This window comes from Pteropus alecto, unplaced genomic scaffold, assembly GCF_000325575.1.
Source record: "Pteropus alecto unplaced genomic scaffold, ASM32557v1 scaffold110, whole genome shotgun sequence".
NCBI classification, from domain to species: Eukaryota; Metazoa; Chordata; class Mammalia; order Chiroptera; family Pteropodidae; genus Pteropus; species Pteropus alecto.
Window position 1 is genome coordinate 5,558,800 of NW_006431920.1, and position 22,804 is coordinate 5,581,603.

The following is a 22,804-nucleotide window of genomic DNA, read 5'->3' on the forward strand; positions in this document are numbered from 1 at the left end:
TGGTCTGGAAGGAAGTCTGACACCATAGATCACACTTGCTATGTAATACTACGTGTACAGATGAAAATACTTAATACTTAGGGGAAAAAAAGAAAACAAAAGATAAGTATAACAGGAAACTAACTTTCTGGAGGACGTTACCATTTTCTTTTGATTTTAATTATTAAGAATTAATTCCTCAGAAACTACATCTTTATTTTTTTCTTTATCTGAATGTGACCCATGGTGACAAATTTAAACTTGAGTTTAGACTTCAATATCCACCCCATTCTATCGCTCTCTCTCGCACACACATACATTAATAATTCTATTTTTTCCTAAACTAGTCATCAAACTGAGAATTAAACATTTCTATAATCTGTATATTAAACTAGTCCAATTTTATTATTAAAAAAGATTTGCCTATGAAATTATCTTTATTAAAGTGCCTGCTAAAATCTGTCATACTACGACTCTTACTGATTACATAAAATCTAAAAGTAAAGCAAATCTAAAAATCCAAACACTTGTTTCTGTTTAAACTATTCTCCACACAACTGAGTAGGTGTCATCCTACAACAGGGCACAAGATGTGAATTCTTAAATGTATTACATAGATTTCTGTTAAAAAAAAAAAAAAGTCCATTTTCTCTGATCTCGGTAGCTAAGCAAAGTCAGACCTGGTTAGTACTTGGATGGGAGACCACCTAGGAAGACCAGGTGCTTAGGCGTTTAAAAAAAAAGTCCATTTTCAGAAGAAACTTGACAATAGAGAGCCCTTTTAAATTTTCTCCTTTACTTTAAGTTTTCCATTCCAAGCATGTGTCAAGAATTTAATTGCAGCATGAAATTAACCAGTTATAAAATACTGTACTTGTGCCCTCACTTTCTAAGGCAGAATGAACTAAATGATTTGCTTAATGGCCTCTAATATGAGGCCTCACTTTAATAACCAAAGTGCCCTGACTTGTTGGGTAAATTCCCGGTGAGAAATACTGCGTGTGTGTGTGTGTGTTTTATCAAAACATCAATGGATCAAACACATACACACACACACACACACACTCACACAAAGGGCAGATGACTTTAACTTTTGTATGGAAGCCTGTGCTGCCTTCTCCTGTAGCTGTGGTGGAACCATCCGTCACTGATGTCTCAGTGGGAGAGGACATGGCTGCTCCAGAGACATTAACTTGCCAGCACCTGAGAGGTGTCTTTCAAATTAATCAGACATCCTATTTATATACTTTCCGTAAAAGTTCTTCAGCATTAATTTGTATTATTCAAATCTGTAGACAAAGCAAATAGTTCCACAAATAATAGAGCCCATATATATATATACTCAAATTAATTAATCAAATCAAATTAATTTGATTAACTTGAACTTATGAAAGTTCTCTTTCTTAAAAAAAAAAAAAACGAAAAACAAAAAACAAACCTATGTCTATCGTCGAGGTTGCCAAAAGTTTGGCTTCTAGAAAAGCAATGTTACTGTAGCAAGTATTGGTTGAGACGCACAGCTTTTAGTGTGATAGAGGTAGTTTCAAATTGTTTTTGGTTTACTTTGTAAAACTGCGAGGGTTCTCATGATTATTCTTAACGAGCAACTAACGCGTACATTCAGAGCCTGAAGAAGAAACAAAGCCTGGCCTTTTAGTGACCTGGTGAAGATTTCCTTGACCTCTACTCTCTCTTTCAGTTTTCTCCTTATGTTATATCTAATTTATTTCCACTTAATGCTGTGGTTTTTGGAGAACTAAGTCCTGATCACGTTAAAAAATCTGCAATAGAAATACCGTAAGTGCATTGGTCATCAGTGTAATTATTTATAGCTCTCAGTCTAAACTATTGAAGTCAAACCTAAGGGCTTTAGAATTCCGTCAAATTATAATTTCCTCTTTTTTGGCTTTATTTTATATTTATTCTATGACCCCAATAAAATAATGGTAGAGTGTTACTCTGGGATTCTAAGTCTCAAAAAACATTATTCGACAACTCTAAAAATCCTTATGCTAATTTAGAAGTCATATACAATGAAAGACTCTTCCTACAGTATGTACAGTATATATATATATATATACTCTATTATTTGCGTAACTATTTGCTTTGACCACAGATTTGAATAATACAAATTAATGCTGAAGAACTTTTACAGAAAGTATATAAATAGGATGTTTGATTAATTTGAAACAGTTACACCTAAGAAGAAAAATGGTTTAATGAAAACTCACATTAATTCATTGTCCTACTATTATTCCGAATACAAAATAACATTTAATACAAAATAAAATCTTCTTAGGTCATCTTTTTTTCAATCTACTTTAACGAATTTGAAAGATATGAGGGAAACTCCTTTTTTCTCTGAAGTTCAGACATGATTATAAACAAAAATTAAAAGAGATATATCAGGTCTAATCTTAAATACATGACATTGCATTTCTTCAAGTATCTTAGAAACTGTATTATTCCCATGAGGAATAAAATGTCTCCAAAAATTCACCTTAGACGATTTTATAAAAAGATCATTCACTTCTATCATTGATAATATCTTCATGATTCATGTAGTAAAAAGACGAGTTTTTTATTAACTAAATTCACTGTTCTTGGATTTGAAAGTACTGAGTGTTTCCACTACATATTACTCCTTGTCTGCCAGAATAGGCTGCATCCTTATCAGAAACTAACAAGAGCTGCCAATTGGCACATGGAGATAGTATTATTGCATCGAGCTGATCATTCTGAGACTGTTCATTAAAACAAGGTTTTACCTGTGTGACATAACATGCATTCATTATTAAACCACGTCTTTAAAAAATAAACATGCATACGTTTATCTAGAAGAAGATTCAAACCATGATATGAAGGATTTCTCCATTCCTCCACATGTTCACTGAGGCCATTTCATTTTGTTCCCAGGTTATTTTTCAGGTTATTGTTCCTACAATAGTTCATACATGTCGTCCAGCCTCTACTGAGCTTCTCATTCAACTCTGGGGTGACAGAGGTCATTCCATTTTCATGTTAACTAAATCACAGTCTGTCTCAAACCAAGATTGTCAATTGTGCTAAATTAAAGATAGAGGTTCTTAGCTGAAGGCAACGCACACAGGGGAGTGTGTTGACACCGTTAAGCTGACTTCTTTTTAGAATTCTAAGTCACATTGAAATGGAAAGGCTTGGGCAGATAGGGTCACTGCATTAATGATAAACCCACATGCGGCATTCCCTCCTAATACCCAATACCATCCTAATCTTTCATTCTTCCACTTTAATGTAATCATAGAATAGCACAGGCTTAGTGTTTCTACTTCATTTCAAAATGCTCTCTTACATGCACCATATCTCCTTGGAGACTTTTAATCTCATAAGAAGTGATAGAATACTTTCCCTTCTACTCTAGGTTCAAAAACAGGTGCTTTTATTTTCACGACACATGTGACACCTATGGATTTCCTTTGAAAAATCACATGGTGTCAACGCGAACCAAAGAGTTTCACGAGGGCATGTTAGTGTATCTTGACTTTTAAAAGTACATGTTTGTAATAATGAACGCTTCTGACAGCTAGCCATGAGGAAGAATATCAGTCATGGTATCCATCATTAAATAGAATGTTCATAGGTAGAAATGAGACTAAAATGCCGTAATTAAAATATTCACACAAGAGTTTGTTACTGTTTCCCGTTCCTTATTATCGCCCCTGTCTGGTGCCTATTTCCCTTGATAAATATCTCTATGCTACAGTGATGCTCTCATTTGATTTTGTGAGTTCCGTATTGATTACTTTTCTGGTTGTACTTTCAGCTGACACTTTAGACAATGATGCTTACTTGAATTACTCTCTACCAGTTCGTTTTTGGGAGATTAGTTCACAGCGTCCTGTCTATTACTCATCTCTCCAGTTATCTACCCTTTTTTTGCTGTTTGTGGTGGTAGTTATTCAAACAGACACCATTCCTCTCCTTCACCTGTTTAGTCCAGTCTAACCCTGTGAAAAAAATTTGTCATGAGTCAGGGGAGATTCAGAATGGCATGTATTATTGGTATTGTGATTTGAGTGGCAGCCAACCAACACTTAGGGAACAATTTATCTACCTGAATTGGACTAGACATCACTAATGCACATGGCAGATTGATGGTACAGCTTTAGTGGACGTATTCCTTATTAATGAGATTCAGTATGATTTGCTAAAAAGGCTTTTACTGCGCAATCCTTTTCTAGGAGAAATTCCCCTCCCCCACCATTTAATCTGTTGAACCATGTACCATGTTTTGAAAATGTGTTTCTCTTCTCTATTTTTATTTGAAATGCCTAGGCTTTTTAAATAATTGTGCACAAATTGAACAGAGCAAACACACACACACACACACACACACACACACACACACACACACACACACACACCAGATTGGAATTGAATTGTATCACAAAAGACAGGAACTAAAGAAAGGAATTAAAACCCTAAACTGTTAAGAAGAGAAACTAATAAAATTATATGGAAAAGAAGAACGAATCTAAGAATAAAATTTTATATCTGAAAGAACTAATTTCTGGAAATGAAACTGTCTATCTTGACGGGGTTTATAAAACACATGGGATTTCTTCCTAAATGAGACATGTTATTTGTATTGATCTGCTGGCAGTCGGAGGTTTGAGGGCTTCAAACAAGACTCAGTAAAAATCTGGAGAAAAGTCACAAACTACCCATCTCTTAACCCTTTGTTTCATTATCCCAAGGCCTGAGGGCAGAGAAGAATAATTTGCATTAATTACAATGAGTTTTTTCTGAAACACTCTAAAATAACTTAAGGGTAAATTATTTTAGATTCTAGTCTTTCTTCGATCAAATATTCCCTACTAGATAATTTTTTAAAAAATTTATAACAGTGTATTTGAGTCAAGTTGATGACATAGACTGGGGAGCCACGTCTCAAATGCTCTCCCTACTATATAATTTCATACCTGGTATGGAAGGAGGCGTCCCCCTTCTCCTGAGAGAAAATCCACATGTACTCTAATGACTATAAAGATATTTCCTCATTTTCTTTGAATTTCTTCATTACTGTTTTTTTTTTGTAAATCACAAAATGTCGTCTCTTCCTCAAATAAAATAAAATATTAGCTTTCAATGACTATTTTCTTTAAAAGTATCTCTACTATAAGTTGTTTAATGAGTGATTTCTAGTCCTGTCTTGTCGCTTATCAAAACAAATACCATTTCAGTGGTATATTATTACAGGCATCTGAGCAATTTTTAAAGTTACATGTAACAACCCAACAACAAGCATCCTAGGAGGTTAAGAATCCCTCTAGGAAAATTCTTGAAGGCTCAAGTTCCTCTATGCAATTCTTGTTCCTTTTGAAAAAGATCCGAATAGGTCAGAGTTACAATTACTGCATTAGGCGGTGTGCAAGAAAGAAGTGCTTTTTACGGTGCTAAGGGCAGTCAGAATCTATTGTGGGCCAAGCCTCCCCCAATATCTTCAAACCAATACAAAGCTGAAACCTCTAAGTAGCATTTACACTGCCATGTTGAAAACACATTGCTCTCCAGAAGAGAAATCAAAGCACAAAGCATTTTTTCTTTAAAAACCCATTTTAGATTGTTAGCTCTTACAGATATAGTCATTTTGTCTTCATGATTCATTATTTCTTTCTCTGTTTAATTTTAGCTTAAACATTATAGCAGTTTCACAGAAAGTATGCATTTCCACGAAAAGAGTAAAAATTTAGCAGCTTATATGCCAAGAGGGAAAACTTTCAAGGGAGTTCACTGAAAATATCTGGAAATTCATTATTGAACTGCATTTGAAATATCACATGCTTTGCCAATTTATCTCCTTTTCCCTTGGGAAACTCAATGTCAATGCACAGAGTGAGTTGATGCGATCTGAACTGACAAATGTTTCAAAACCTACTATGCACAAGAGACCATTTCTCTGCTCTTGGAAGCCGGTTTAATAATTAAGACGAAAACTACCAATGATTGCATCGTTTCCAATCTATTCGTATGCCAAAATTCTCTCAGCCCTCATGCAATTTTAACTATTTCATCCGAAATAACAAAAATATGTGTACATGGAGAAGATGAAACAAAATGATAAAGCAAGAAATACACACTTGGGGGAGATACGTGTGTCATTTGCAAATGCTCAAAGCAAACAATCCTATTTCTTTCTCTGTGTTGGTTTCTACCCTAAATGGAGGTAGAACCTTTTGGGACATGGTGCCCTACCTCCACACTAATGTAACCATATTATGTGATAAAGATGAACGTAATAACGTGATAGTAAAAAAAAAAATAATACAATAAATTCCAGTTCCAGGCAGCTACAATGTGTTTGCGAGTCCACTGGTTACTCCACACGTGTTGTATATTTATTTCTCTTAACATGACAAGATAAACATTCTTTCCAATTGACAAATCAGTAAACAACTTTAAGAATTAAGGGAAACCTCATGGGTCTCACAAAAACTAGGATGTCAAAGGAACCAACCCCCACTTTTGTCCAGGAACTAATATTTTCCTACCTACTCAGTTATACTTCCCTGTCCCCATACCCAGTTACTGCAGATTTTGATTTATAATTGGGTAGTAATCCATATGTTTCTTGGGATACCCAAGAACAGAAAAGGTGTCAAATGTTCAGCAATTAAAAAACTAACTGTCATCACTGCAAAAAGGCCTTAAGCAAATATTACCAATGCTAATAATTGAATCTACCCATTGTCAGAGCATTTTTCCATTTCAAAAATGTCGAGTTCTGCAGGTTTATTACATCTGCCTTTTATCTTGCTTCGCAGATTGCAGGACTATGACTGTTACCTCTGCTCTAAAACAGAAAGCATCTGAGAGTACGGATCACGTAGCTTTTAGAACCCAGATCACTGACTCCATTAGCTCTGCACAAAGCCAGAGACCCCCAGGCAACTGCTCATTTGCTTTGGTTAATCTACATGCTCGCTCTCCTCTGGATAAATGTTCAAACAATATCTTTCCTCAAACTTAAATGTGTGTATGTGTATGTGCGTGTGTGTGTGTGTGTGTGTGTGTGTGTGTGTGTAAGAGAGAGAGAGGCTTTTCAAGTCTTATAAAAGTATTTCACATTTCTATTAAAGTATTCAATCCCATACCTACAAATTATCAAATGCAAAACAGGATATTCTTGCAAATGTCAACAAATCACTGGAAGCCTAATAGACTCTCAAACGAAATGTGCATAACCTTTCCTACCCAAACACTTCTGCTGTCTTCCTCTTCCGTTATTGGGAATGCTATGTCTTTATCTTGCTCTTAGACTCACAACCAAGCTATCACCAAATTCTGTCAACTCTACCTTCAAAATGTATCTCAGATTCCACTTCCGCTCCCGCCCGGTACTGCTGCTTCGGTCCATGCTGCCATCATCCCTCCTGGCGACTGCTTTTTACAGCCTCACAACTGATGTTCCTGTGTCTGCCCTTGCTTCTCCACGCAGTGGCCAGAATGATTCTTTTACTTAAAGAAGCCACATTATGGCATCCTGCCTCTCAGAACGGTAGAGTGACTTCTCAACTCATTTCAATTGAGTGAAAAGCCAAAGTGACCTCTGTGTCCTGACAAGATCTGACCTCATTACTTCTGAGCTGACCTTCTACCCCTTTCTATCTCACTTCTATGCTCCAGCCACACTGACCTCCTTATTTTAGAGTTCCTCCAGCATGCCAGGAATGCTCCCACCCAGGACCTCTTTTCTGAATACTCCTTCTTCCTGGAAATCTGTCACCTGGAGATCTGCATGGGTCTTCCCTCGCTCACTTTAGGTTTTTACTCAAACAGGACATTCTCTCTGAGACTTTCCCGCACCAACCTATCTGAAATTGTGCTCTGCCCACACCCCTGGCCCCCCGTTCCTTAGTTCAGTTTTCGCCATAGAACCCATCACATTTTAACTTACATTATATTTTACTTCTTTGTTTATCGTCTCTCTCCAACACCCCACCCTCAGCAGATTGTAAGCCCCATGAGGGTAAGTGTTATTTACTCTTTTGTTCGCTGCTTTATACCAAGCACCGACAACAATGCCTGACATATAAATAAATGCTTAATGAAAAACGTTGTACAGAAACAAAATAGCTATGCAACACATATAAACCTCAGCCTAATAGAAAATTAAGAAATCTCCTTGGTAATGCTGGTCGTCATTGATGAACCACTTAATTTCTTATTCAAACATCAGGATATGCTGAGTGGTACACTTAGCTAGCTCCAAATCAAAGACTAAAATGCAATTTACTAATTAAAGTAATGGATTTCAAATGCTGATCTTTTTTTTTTTTTTAGTTTTAAAGCATCTTCCTTGTATCTCATATTGAAAGTACTTTTCCAAAAAAAGTTATTTTTTTTTTCCCTTCGCTTCCTGGCGTGCTAGTTACATTCATATTTCAGCATGGACATGAATATTCTGTTATGCATTTTAAAATATGAATGTTTTGGAGACTAACTTTTAACTGGAAGCATGTGTTGTGAGCAGAGATTTATTTTGGGAGGGGACTTGAGATTTTCCTTTGATCAATTCATGATTAAAATTAACGTTAAGGTGACCTATAAATTTATAATGAAGACGTTTTCCTCAGGATACCTCGAAGTTAACAGAAAGCTTGAAGCTATTTTATTAGCATGCTCAGTCTCTACTCCCGCAGCTTCGTTTGTTGCACTAGACAAGTTCTCGAAGCCATACTGCATTTTTAGTAGTTAAAAAAATCCCCTGACTCATAGCCTGGCTCTATAATAATTTCTTTTCCTTAGCTGGGTTTTTGGACGTTTTACAAAAGCCATGTTTAGTTAAAGATTGAGAATATCCTCTGATAGCCTGAAGAGTATAAGAAACAAGCCTAGACTGCAATCTATTACCCGATCAATCTATAACCATCTCTAAATATTTAACACAACTTGAGAAAGAGAGATTACCTTGATTTTTCCAATGGGTGTCGTTTCAATCATTCAGATAACCATAGGTTTGGATGTTTGAAAGGTCCACTCTTGACTGCAATTTCCTCAGCATAAGAAGAGCTTAATTCTCATGCTGACTGACAGCCCATATAGGATTATGTTCTGAAAAACCCCTCCCCTTGCCAACATCTGTCCATTTATTTCAACTATAAAACAGACACTGAACTCCTTCAAACTAAGAGCCAATGCTAGGTCCAGAATGTGATTAAAGCCCAAACAACCAAAAGTATAAACAGCTCTCAAAAAGGGATGTGAAAAGAAGAAAGATGCTTGCCTTAACACGAGCCATTAAAGTTCTCTCTATAGGTGGCCTCTAATCTGTCCTGGCAGGTGACTGAACGAAAAACCTGAGATCACTCCTTATATAAATATAGACGTAATGAAGATTGTCAATGGATTAATGCTGAAGTTTGTATTAATTATCTCAGGACCATGGCAACCCTTACTGGAAATAGTAGACCAGCGGGACAGACTCCATTTTGATTTACAAAGCGAAGTGGCACAACAGCCAAAATGTACAAAAGCCATGTCTTTAGGCTAAGTGGAGAAAGTTAACATTAATGAGCGTAAGCGGTGTCCTTAGATATATGCGCATTAATATTAACTTTCCCCACCAGCACTGGAAAAAAAAAAATTAGAACACTTTAAATAAATCAATTTATTTAGGATCAGCCTTGTAGATTTGGCTTCTGGCTTAATAAAGAGCAGTCGCCGAGGGATGGACAACATGAGTTATTGAATTCTCTCATCTAATCGCGTGGCTCTATGAATAAAAATCTCCCCATGCATTTGGTGTTGTGACCAAAATTACTCTAATATCTAAATATCTTGTTTAGTTTCGAGAAAAGAAAATTCAGATGCACTATTTTAACATAAAAACAAGCAAAGCAGCTTGAGGTCCTCTGAAATGATTAATAGAAAAGTGATTGGAATTAATCACAAACACGAGAGGAAGCTGAAATTAGAGAGGGTTATTAAGATACTCTCTGCTGTTTAATCTTGCCCCCTTATCAACACATTAACCTTGTTTTCTCTGCCTGAGCGCTGAGCCCTACAGCAAAATTAGGTCAGAAATTCACATCAGATCAGATCAGCTGATTCATTCCAACACAACCCTGATATGCAGCAGATCTGAGTTTAATTCTAGATGGTATAGCTGAGTGCTTTTGGGGTTTGTTTCCTATGCTCTCAGCACAGGAGCTACAGCCGACTGTAAGTATTTCTAAACATCCTAAGGCTAGCTGTAGAACAGTTCTGAAAGTTGACACAGGTATGTTTCTGTGCTGTGATTCATTTAACTGTCTTCACTGCACCTGAGTAATGGTACTTCAACATGCATTTTGATATACAAATAGGGTATTTCATTTTTCTGCATGCCTCCATTTAAAACAACATCCATGAGATCATTTATTTGTGACCAAAGTATCTATTCATGCAGCACTGAATGGGTATCGTTCCCTAAAATGCACTTCAAAAAAGTGCACTTTATTTCTATAAAATCTTCTGCCACGAATCCTGAGTATGATTCCAAAAGCCATTACTATCTGAAGGGAATTTATGTAATTGTTAACATGTCTTTAATAAGATCTCTCTGTATAACTGTGTCTTTCGGTGATCATTTAAAACCTTAACCAATTCAAAACTTGGGTATCACGACCACTTCTTAGGTAGCAATGAATAAGAAAACATATTCTGTATTTTAATTTTTTTTTTCATTATAGTCCAAAGAAGGGGCTTCAGTGGTCCTTTGTTTCCCCTTGGATAATGGAAATATTAAAACCTTCGAATATAAATAGCTTCAAAGTATACATACTAATATATGATTGCATGTATTTTTAAAGGAGCTGTAAGTAATCTAATTTCATTTCTGACTGTCACTTTTAAAGAGGAAATATAACCTCATATAGATCCCTTGAGGGCATCTGCAGGGAACAGAGGCAACCCTAATCATCCTAAGTGGTCCTTTGTGTCAGAACCACTTTGCTAAAGTCAAAAGCTCTCTTCCAGACTTGTAATGTTTGGGAGAATTTCACTAATGTAGCATTTGTTTCATTAAGGGGAGGTGGGGGAGGGAACAACCCTTCTCTGTAATAGAAAATATACACAGAAAGACATACTGAGAACAAATTTTCTTGTTGCTTTTTATCCAAGAAATATTTCCTGTATTGTATTTAAAATATTGCGGTGAATGATAAAATGAGACAGGGCAGGGACTAGTTCCAGAATTCAGAAAGAAAAATTATTTGAAAGGAAGCCTTAAACTTTTAAACGTGTTTTTGGTATATCAGATCATCTTCTGATTGCCCATCCTCCTTAGTGAATACCCTCACTTGATGTGCTAAACAGGGGTTTTGACTATGAATAGGGAACCTTCACAGCAGGCCTTATGTTCACAGCTACACGCAGGTACCGCCTGACAAGGTGTCTGTGGTCAGACACTGTTCTCATTGGTCACTTGCCTCCTTCTTAGTGGCTGTGTCAAGGGTTCTATAGACGACGCACCATGCCTCTTAAAAGGCTCTTTTCACCCCCTCCCACACATGTGACAAGCGAGGGTTTTGTAGCTCATCTCAAGTGAGCTCACTTGTTTGAAGCCGTAAGTTTTGTGTGTTTGTTTTCTTATAGGCTTTTTAACAAAAAGTAAATTTCATTTAACAGTGTCTGCACAAAACCATTAGGGTTTAAAATAGCAGAAATGATTCGCTACTAAAATAAATTTTTATTCTCCATTAACTTTTCTTCTTTAAGTCTTTCTCTTTCTCGCCAAATATTTGGAGCTATTAAGAAAAGCACAAACAGTATCTTTCATTTCTTTAGAATTTTTCTCCCAACAAGTCTTTTAGGGAAAATCTCGTTTGAGAAATGGAAGCGAAGGAACAAGAAACTTCGTCGTGACATGTGGCTCAAGTTAGTTTAAAAATAAGGAATTGGGCTCAGAAAGCCTACGTGATAAAGTGAGGAGGATATTCTTTTTCGAAGAGCTCAGTGTTTTAAGCTTCCTAGCTTCAGCACAAAAGGCATTTCAGCCCATATGTGATCCAGAAGGTCAATCATAAGAAATCCTATTTCCATTTTTTAAGCAATCCTTGGCAGTCTGCACATTTCTGAAATTGTAACTGGCGTATTTCAGAGAATTATCATCAATGCCTTTTCAAGGTCAAACATGCTCCATCTTTAGATTTTAAGCATTTACTTCCTGTATATTAAACCATACTATATATTAAAAAAGGCATCCAGCAGGTATGATATAGAATTTTAATTGATTAGACTATGTTCATTAACATCACGTTGAATTTTCTCTACAGCTTGACATAAACTGCATGTTAAAAATATTAAAATATATATGGAATTTAGATGTGGGTATTCTGCTTCTATTGCCATTCCTGAAATCCCAACAGGCCTGCATGACCAGAATCTTGCTATGGAGTTTTCAAAAATATTAAAAATACATTTTCTATTAGGAATATTAAACAATTTTAAAAACATACTTTGAGAACTTCTATAATCTACGAGATTATTATATTTTTCACTGTCAGAACCCCAGGTCACCATATGAACAAAATAAAATTGCATTTGAACATTACGATGGATACTGAGATGGGATAACTAGAGATAGCCACAGCCAGTCCTGTCGCAAAGTCATGCAAGGCCTTTAGTCTCATGCTCCCGTCCAGCCATCATTTGCTTTGTTCCTAGCACTTTTCTCTCTCCAGCCCTCACCCCGCAACAATAGCCAGAGACGTCTAAGTCCTCATGCTGTACGTGGGTCCTGCTTTTGAAAATGAAAGACATTTGAGAAATCTCAACAATTCAGCAGTCTTTACTAGTATATTTTCTCTTCCAAAAATATTTGCACTTTAAATTAGGGTTCTGGAAAGACATTTGGGGGGAGGGGTGTAAGAAACGGTGGGAAGAGTTATTGATGGCAAGACGCAGACTGCATTTTTCAACTCCTATCAATGTAACGACTACGGGCACATTAAAAAGATGGCATTTGGTGTATAATGAGGCAGCTTTTGGGCCTTTTCATGCAGGGTTAGTCATTCATTTATTCATCATTCGGTCATCCATATATTGTGGCATCTTTTCTCTTACGATGGCCGAGCAGTCTGTGCTCCTGTCTAAGATAGTTAGATCCTAGTCCTTCTCACCTGCTCCAGGGCATAATCACAATAATTTCCCTTTCCATTATGAGCATTCATATCAGCATTTTATTATTATTTATTATTATTATTATTGTTGTTATCATTATTTATGCCTACAGCACCTGGTCTTCCTAGGTGGTCTCCCTTCCAAGTACTAACCAGGACTAACCAGGCCCAAGCCTGCTGAGCTTTTGAGATCAGACATCGGGCTTGTTCAGGGTGGCATGGCCATAGACCATGGACCGTGGCTCCACTGGGGCGCGAACCCAAGACCTTCTGTGTGTAAAGCAGACGTGCTGACCGCTACACTATGGAACCACGTCCAATATCAGCATTTTAAATAAGCTGTTTTCCGCTTTTTAAAGGAAAAATACAGAAAAATAAACTTTCACCATAAACCTACTTCCCCCTTCAAGTATCCTTCATATTTCAGAAGAATGTTTAACCTCAAAGTCCTCAAATTAGTTCTCTGTGTTTCGTTTCAATTCCGTTCTTCCCACTCTCATTGACACAAGCCCAGTGGGTTTTTTCCCCAACTCTCCATGGAAATTGTTCTTTGCAACACCACCAGTGTGGTAAAAGGCATTAATCAATTCTCAGGCGTCAACATATTTGATCTATTTGTAAAGTCTCTTTCTCTCTCTTCTTTAGTCACTTTTATCCCTTCACTTGGACACATCACTCTCCTTTGTGGTTCTTCTCCTCTCTCATTGGTGCTTTTACTGGATTCTTCTACTATTTCGATCACGTAAGCAATCAGGTGCCCTGAAGAATAATCCTCATTGCTTCTGTCATCTCTATCTAATTTTGGGTCCTAGGTATTCTCAACTAGGCTCCTGACTGTAACATCTGTAGAATATGACTCTTATACCACCAGCTTTGATCTCTAACATGAGTCTGGGATAGAACTGCCTATCCAGAATTCTCCACTTGGATCTCTGAAAGGGCTTCCAGGGTTGGCATGCCAGAGGTGAGCTCCTATTTCCCCACCATTTAACCTAAACTTACTCCTCTTCTAGTTTTTATCATTTCACCAAGTGGAAACATTGTTCTCTAGTTGTTCAGGCCAAAACACATCACAATGTAACAACGGCATTCAAAAACAACAACGAGAAAAACAAACGTGAGACCCGTCTTCAATTCCTTTCTCTTACTCAACTTCTACATCAATTAGAAAATTCCAGTGGTGCCCATGATTTGATCATTTTATGCCACCTTGACTGCTACCATTCTAGTTCAAGCCACCACTGTTTCTCACCTGAGTTATTGCAAAAGCTTTCTCTCTGGATCCCTTGCATTCAGTTATGCCCCATCCAGCTAGTTGATACAAAGAAAACAGTAATCCTTATGAAATGTTCAGTCAGGATGTGTCACACCCCTGCTCAAAAACCTTCGACAAAATTTTTTTCTCTGTCAGAATAGGACATAAAAGCTTATAAGACTTTCCATTACCTGGTGGCCCCCTACCATTCTGAACTTACGCCCCTCAATCTTTGCCTTGATTACTACATGACACTTGTCCTCTCCTTGGAATGTGTCAAACTGGCTGTTCCTTCTGACTAAAATTCTTTTCCTGCAGGTAGTCACGTGACTCACATTGCTGGCAGTAAGCTTCCCACATCTCATGTCCCTGCTCAAATGTAGTTTAAGAAGCCTTCCCTGGCCTCTGTTTTTAATCTCTTTTACCCTGCTTTTGTTTACAGTGTAAAAAATTAGTTTTGCCTCTCGCATATTTATATATGCTTGTTTCCTGGGTGTCTTCACCACCCTTCTCTCAGAATGTAGTCTCCTTATAAAAAGAATGTCTTTCTGTTCCTTGGCATCTTACCAAGGTCTGAAACACTGCCTGACACTTAGCAAAATTTCAATAAATATTTTCCAATCAATGAATACATTTAATGGCAAGTGTTTAATGAGCAATAAGTAGGCTTTAGATTCTGTTCAAGAACTGCAGAGAAAAACAGAGTCTTTCTTCTCTTGAAACCTACATTATAGCTTGGATGTCGGCAACCACATATTGGTGCTTTGTTTGCTCATTGCCTCTGGTCACCTTGAGCTCAGGTGAGAGATGCCCTATCTATCTCACTTGGCCTCCCTTGCTTCCAAGGTTAAAGTCTCTCTGCCTGATCTCTAATTTCAGGGGTGAGGTCTGAATTCAACTTGAACATAAGTCTACTAGGATTCGTTAGTCTGCTTACTTCTAGTTGGTGTCCCCATGCCTGAGAATTTGGTTTATTCTTCAACCGTACCCATACCTAGGGACAAATTCAGGATGACTTTATCATCTAAAATCCCACTGCCACTAGGTCACTCCGACATAAAGTACAAACCTCTGTATCTCTCCTGTGGATAACACCAATTACTATTGCAGCAACAGTCCTGCAAGTAGCAAAGTTATGGAACCTAAAAGTAACCTGGCTTCAGGTATGCATTTTTCCCATATGTTCTACATGGAAACAATGCAGAGTTAGTGAATATCTATCTCATCAAATGCCAGACCCTAGACAGCAGTCTTTAATCTTTTTGGTACCAGGGACCAGTGCTCCTATGAGAATCTAATGCCTGATGGTCTGAGGTGGAGCTGAGGTGATGCTCACGCTGGGGAGCAGCTGCAAATACAGATGAAGCTTCACTCACTTGCTCGCCACTCATTTCTTTCTATGCGGCCCGGTTCCTAACAGGCCATGAACTAGTACTGGTCCATAGCCCAGGAATTGGGGACCCCTGCCCTAGAAGTTTCTTGCTTATTCCTACTAGCAATAGGGTCATTTTTCTCCTAATCTAATTATAGAAAGATAAACTGTCTATGAATTTTCAACTGACAAGTACCTTTTTTCTCCCCCACTTTGAGTTCTTAGTCATTTGACCCAAGAAAGAACTCTCATACTCAGAAGAACTGTTTCAAATAAACCATTGATATAGATTAATACACACTCACACAAACACACACACAGACACATGGTGGTGACTTACTCCTGTCCTTTGCTCTATACACAAACGGGACTTGACTAAAGTTTGTCTTGAGCTAAAGGGGTGATGGGGGAACAAATGTCCCCAGATTATTTAGGACTTCTTCAATTTAATGTGTGAACTGAATTATCTTTATTTTTATGCTAACATAATTCTAAGAAAAATATATTGCTTCACTAATCTAGCAGGAACCAACTCAAAGTTCACATAACTGAATTTCTTGGACCCCACTTAGGATGTAATGATAAGGTTGTGCTCTCTCCACTGCCTAAATTCCTACTTCTGTCTCTTGAACTTCAGAATTCTTTGGAATTGTGCCCCTTTGAACATTTGACAGTAAATTACCTAAAACGAGCCATTTTTGCTGTCTTACTATCTATGGATCTTTAAATAGAAACCTTCTGAAGGCTGTTAATGAAACATATAAGCTAATAGAACAGCGATAAGCACACTGTGGGTGCTTTGTAAAACCTAGTGAAACTATTCAGCAAATAACCCAGTTTATATGCTTATAGAAACGATTGAATTGTTAAGGTTTAATGCTGGGATTGGGAAACTTTAGATTTTAGACAGACCTGAAGTTATTTCAGGAATTATGTAGGCTATCCTTTTTTATTTTGATTTTAAAAACTCGAACTCATAAAGGTAAAATAAATTGCTCACATATTCATAGAACTGCATCGGATATATTTCACACACACAAAGAAATGTCCTAAGAAAGGGCATTTAGTGTACCCTAGAATGAAATCTGTGATAACAACTAAAATTAGGTAGAATTAAAAAAATAACATAGTTCTCAACAACGAATTAATTGAAGTAAAATATATTAATAGTGAACATGTTTATGCAGTATGAAATTTTACAAATATTTTTATACCAGGTAAAGCATAGATTTCTGTTTTAATAGTCCGGGGTGGGGGGAATCCTCTGAAAAATTTATTTCTATTTATTTTTCTAGTTATGTTCTCCCTTCCTTTCTACCCTCTCAGAAAAAGTACTTTGCTATTAAATGAGAAGAGTAATGCATCCTAACCTAGCTTCTTTATAAGAATGAACAGTTCAGCTTAAAATAATAATTTCTTTTTCTTAATATCACAATGTTCACAGAGAGTAAGCAAAAATATTAATGCCAGATTTTATGAAAAATCTATCACCTATTAAAATAATTAGTTTTATTCAATTATCCAGCTAATAGATATGGATTAATTCCCTAAATTCTGTATCTTTGCACTTAGTAAATGGACTACATTGAAGAAACAGGATTCCATCAAACACAACATGTCTCTACCTGTACACCTTAAAACACACACACACACGCACACACACACACACACACACACACACACACACACTGTAATATTCTGTAATACGAAACGCTGTAATATTCTTCTGTCTTAGGAAACTTAGCCTCAGTTTGGAAGCTGCAGTCTAGGGCTCACTTGTAGCTGGTAGGTTTTGCAGCATGAAAGTCATTTCATTTGAACAAACCTGGAATACTCGGTACCAGACAAGACCTGTAATAGCTATAAAATCATAAAATTCTACACAGAGAGCATACACCAAGAGTTCCACTTGCCTTAAGATGCTTATATAATTCGAATTTTTGATGAGTCTTTTTACAATCTAGGGAGAAGATGAACTGTATGATAAGGTAAGAACTACAAACAAAGACCATGAAAGTGGGGATTTTCATCACACACTAGCCATTAAAGTGTTTGTGTACTCTTTTTGGGGGCTTTTATCAAGAGATTGTTCAGCATGAACTTTAATTTTCAAGACACCAAGTTATTCTCTCATCCCATCTGTGTCTCCCCTTGTGCAACACACAAGTAAACAAATTTTGGTAACCGAGGTTTGGATCCTGTCAGTAGGAAGGGTTGAGTTTTTGTTATAGTTGAGATGCCGTTTTCACTTTGTCTCACTGAGTCTACCTTTCACAGTCCCCTTCTTGACCAGGTGACAACATCACAGCCTTTGCAGAACTCACAGATTTCCTTGTGTGCACAAAACTCAGAATACTTTTATTCATACTTACCGTTTTATTGCTTCTTCTTGTCTTCGGCGTTTTTCATTCTTCTCCTTCAAGTAGGCCAGGTTTGTTTCATTTCTCAAGCGATCATTCTCTCGAGCGATGTCTGATGCGTTCTGAATAACCAAGCCATCGTAGGCCTTCATCCCCAAATCCTCAATATATTGGAGAAATGTGTCCAAAGGGTCTTTCTCGGGATTAGAACTCATCATCTTGGAGGAGATCATGTAAAAAGGAACACTTCCTGTAGGATGAGAACGCATTTTCCTTTCATCAGGGGTGAAGATAAAAGCATGGTGCTATTTATTTCCACAAATATCTTGTCAGCCCCAAACTTCAATGATTATGGTGGTATCTACCTGGAGACAATGTCTCTTTAGAAATCAGAGAGTATTTAAATAAATAGTAAATGAACGTTGCCTCAGTAGCAAACACTCATCAAAGCAACAAAATTAGCAGGACAAAGGCCAATGTTTTTGCATCGAAAGGTAACATTATGGTGCGAATACAGCACAGTGCATGAAGATAAACATTTGGTTTATGTAATTAGTCATGATTTTGTTTCTCAAAAATGTGTCTTTATGTCAACAAAATATATCAGCTCCAAGCTTCATTTATTTCTGATCACCATAAAGACTTTTCTGTTCAATTTCAAATAAAATACTTATTTGAAACAAACTTTTGCGTCACGTGCGTTTTCCTCACAATTTTAGATTAAGATTTATGAATCTGAACTATTCATGTAGGATATAGCAGTCATCAAGAAAATAGGCAGTTCTCATATAATTTGTATTGGCAATAATCCCTTTTTGACCCACCATCATTTTTCAAAATGGTGCCCTATGATGGCTTGACACTATAACTCAAATATCACAGGTCATCAGGACCACGTTAATACTGACCAGTCTGGTAATTCAAACAAAGACAGCTGTGATTACCATAGCCACATGAAGTTTTAAAAACCTCAGCCATGGAAAAGATTACTGAAAAACAAAATCAAATCAAAACAACAGCAACATAGGACTTTGAACCATTGCATATTACACTCATCTATAAAGTGAGGAAAATAGTCTCTCTTACCTCCTGAAAGAAATGATGACTGTAAAGAATTTAGCATAGAGTTCAACAGTAGTAACTATATAGTAATGTTAGTTAATATTGTTTTAATGAAAGTGTAGGAGGAAGATGGAGAGCAATAGTAATGTCAAATGTATATATATGGGTATAGATGAATGGTGGATGAATAACTAGCAGGCTATAAAAATCAGCATGCCTTGAAGTAGAGGTATTCAATGAATCATAGAAATCAATAAATCCAGGGGATAGAGAAACTGTGCTTTAATCAATCAAAAATAGAACCGAAGTTTAATTAATTATATACAAGATTAAATATGTTACCCTTCTAGCTTAATAAGGCTTACTGTCCTCAAATACATATTTACTATAGTATAGCAAACTATACTATAGTATAATTTAGTATAGTATAGTATAGTATAGTACAGTATAGTATAGTATAATTTAGGCAGATGGAAAAATCTAAAGCAAAATCAATTAACAAAGGAAAAAATTTGGTCATTTAAAAATTATAAATTAACTTTTTTTCTCCAAAATTGCAATCATCTTTTTACATCTTTTTACTTTCTTCAAAGGCCCCAAAAGATATTTTAAAAATATTAGCCCAGCTATTTCATGTAGAAGTCATAGACTTTCATTTCTACCATTGCAAATCATTTTTATTCTGATTTTTTTACAAGTATAGTCATGTTCAATAACCCGGATTGTAGCTATGGAAACTTCACTTCTTATCACAGTTTATTAACATTTTAGCTACCAGTCAATCCATACATTATTTGAAACTCACTCTGAATTTAAGGTTATATCTCTTTCCCAATATGTATGAAATAGTTGAAACTAGAGGATAAAAGTTATTTGTTGACGCATGACTTTTTTTTTTTTTATGTTAAGTTTTATTATTTTTGGTCTGGTTTTAAGCCATAATGGGTTGGCAAATGAAATGGTCTTTTAATTCCAACTATCTAATGTAATTGAATTGTATTTTAATATCAGTCCATCAGATTAGATGCTTAAGTGGTGAACACACAGAGGAATAGAAAATTACTATTACAAATGATTGCAATTTGGGGTAAAAAAAAAATACAAGAATATGATTCTCAGAGAGCTAAAGCATCACCATTACTGAAAATTCACTTCTATCAAGGTTTTCATCACTGGTGTGCCTGGATAAAAAAGGATCTGCATAACTTTATGGCAATTAATTCTACCATAACTAAGTAAACCAAGTCAGTATTTCAAAGATTCTAGAAGTCATGCCTTAGGGTGGGAGGCGATCACTCCCACTCTGCCCTAGAGCAAACTCTATATTTTCCATTGTGTTAGGCATTACCCAGAGGTTTTTATTTCTTCCCTTAAGTTTCTCTCCCATCCAATTGACACAAGAGATTCTTTATGAGGTTTATATATTCCAAAGAGTAGCAAGGTTAATTGTGAACTTCTGAAAATTAACTATGTTACTATGTGTTCTTTCAAGCTGGCCAGAGTTTATATTATGTTTATTCAGAAAAAAAATTAATAATATTGTAAAATATCTATATTATGGAAAAGTGTATTATTATAAGATATTTTTTCACTAAGATAAAAATTTGGAGACTGAAAATCAACCACAAAATCTAGTAAAACTTCGGAAAAATGAAAATCGAATCAATGTTTGTAAACATGCTTATGTCATCTAATTCTAGAGAAGTACTTGATTCCATAATCATGCTTTTATTCAACTATTTCTTGAGCACCAGTTACGAACCAGGCACCGATAAAGGCAGAATTGTGTTCCTCTAGATTTTCACACTATAGTATAAAAGTACAATGAATAAACAATTACAACACAGTGTAACAAGAGCATTGACGCTGGTAGCAATGGTGACTTTCACTAGTTTGTCACGGTTTATGGCCACCATTTTTGATAATGAACAAAAGAAATTTGAAAAATTATATCTAGTCTTCAAAAATTAAAATTAAAATTAAACTTTGATGCTACCAATGTTTAAGCATCAAACTTTTCTTCTTCCTTGTGTAAATGTAAAAGCTAGTTTGTAATGTAGGACAGGGTTAGACAGTGAGGCAGAGCTGAAAAGTTGAACAATATGACCTGAAAATCCCAACTAAACCATTCATAGATCTCTGACTTTGTGCAAGTGAATTAACCTCTGCGAAGTTTAGTTTCCACATTTTAAGAATGGTGGTTGGAATAGCATTTACTTCCTTACATTGTTTGAGGAAACAGTTTGGAAATGCACGTAAGTGTTCAAGAAACGTTACCATAATTATTAGTCACTAACATTTTTATTAGATACTTTTCATAATTCTTAACTATGACAAAAATTATGTTTAGTAATAACTCCTCAACAAACATACTCTTACTTTGGAACATAAATGAATAGAATGTTTAGTGCACTTGAACTTTCTTAGTTATAAATGGAAGCTTTAAAAGGACTTAACAGATATGCCCACTAACCAAATGCATGAAAACAGACCACTTCCCAATTCTGCCCCATTTTCCACATCTAGAAAATAAGGGCTTTGGGACATATCAACCACAAAGTTCATCTCATCTCTCAAATATTCAGACACCACCTTCCCAAGCCAAAAAGTGTTTCTGAGGCAACTGAACAGTTTTTTGTTTTTTGTTTTTACCACCAAAAATTGGCTCTGTTTTGACCATTGGATAGGAAATCAAGTTCTTTTATTTCTGGTCCTTGAATAAAAATCCTGTATAAAAGCATTTTATGAGGCTTGTCTGAGGCACCTAATTCCCAAAGTTGGCGTCTTAGAAGAATGTAGTTAAGAAGCAAATAGGCCCCTTTCTTCAAATATAGCATCTTTAGATATGTCACAATCAATCAGCCTCCCTTACTAGACCTCATTATTGCATGGAGTGGTGAAATTGAAAGGAAAGTCTTACATTTCAACATCCAGCCCTTTTATTTGAACTAGTATATATCTGCCGCCATTTTTGCTCTCAACAAATTAGACATTTTAACTCCCCACCCTATCCCCTGTCCTTAGAGCACTGGTTGGAAGTTGGCATCTGTAGTCTTCATCTACGAGGTAGATATGTTTTCTTTGGAATTCACAGCATTGATTCAAAGAGTGTGAGAATTTTATGTGAGTGTGTTCTTTGTCTTAGAAGTCATGGCCAATATTTAAAATTTGTTTCAGAGACTCTCCTGGAAAAGCATCTGAAGTGACGGAGATCAGAATTCCCATACAGATCACAGGTAACTTCACGTCTTCGCTTTACTCCTTTATTCCTCTGCTGGATTCCACTGCACTTGTAAGAGATTCCTTTTGTTTAATTTCTGGACTATTGTATTTAGAATCATTGCCATTCTTATAAAAGCTACGGCTATTGGCTTAAATACAACTGGATGGTTAATTGCTCAGCTTTATTTTATTTTATTCTTTCGCCTTTTAAATTGATTTTCTGTTAACCACACTCCTCCTAAAGATAACTTTGTATAATATCATAATACTTCCGAAAATTTGAAATTTAAAATGCACCAATATATACTGAGGGGGATTTAGGTCATACTTAAAGCACTAAGCATTTAACTTTTTATTGAATGAATCATTTCTTTATTTTCTTTGGTGTGAAACCATCATTATACCTTCCAAT

The 22,804-nt window shown here is 36.1% G+C and overlaps 1 protein-coding gene across 1 annotated transcript in view; it reads right to left on the bottom strand.

Moving 5' to 3' along the window:
• Nucleotides 1-22,804, bottom strand: part of NYAP2 (neuronal tyrosine-phosphorylated phosphoinositide-3-kinase adaptor 2) — a 192,569-nt gene that overhangs the window by 166,237 nt on the left and 3,528 nt on the right. The window contains exon 2 of the mRNA XM_006906661.1: nucleotides 18,121-18,358. Coding sequence (XP_006906723.1) covers nucleotides 18,121-18,341 — 221 coding nt within the window. The 5' untranslated portion in view covers nucleotides 18,342-18,358. The remainder of the gene's footprint in view (nucleotides 1-18,120; nucleotides 18,359-22,804) is intronic.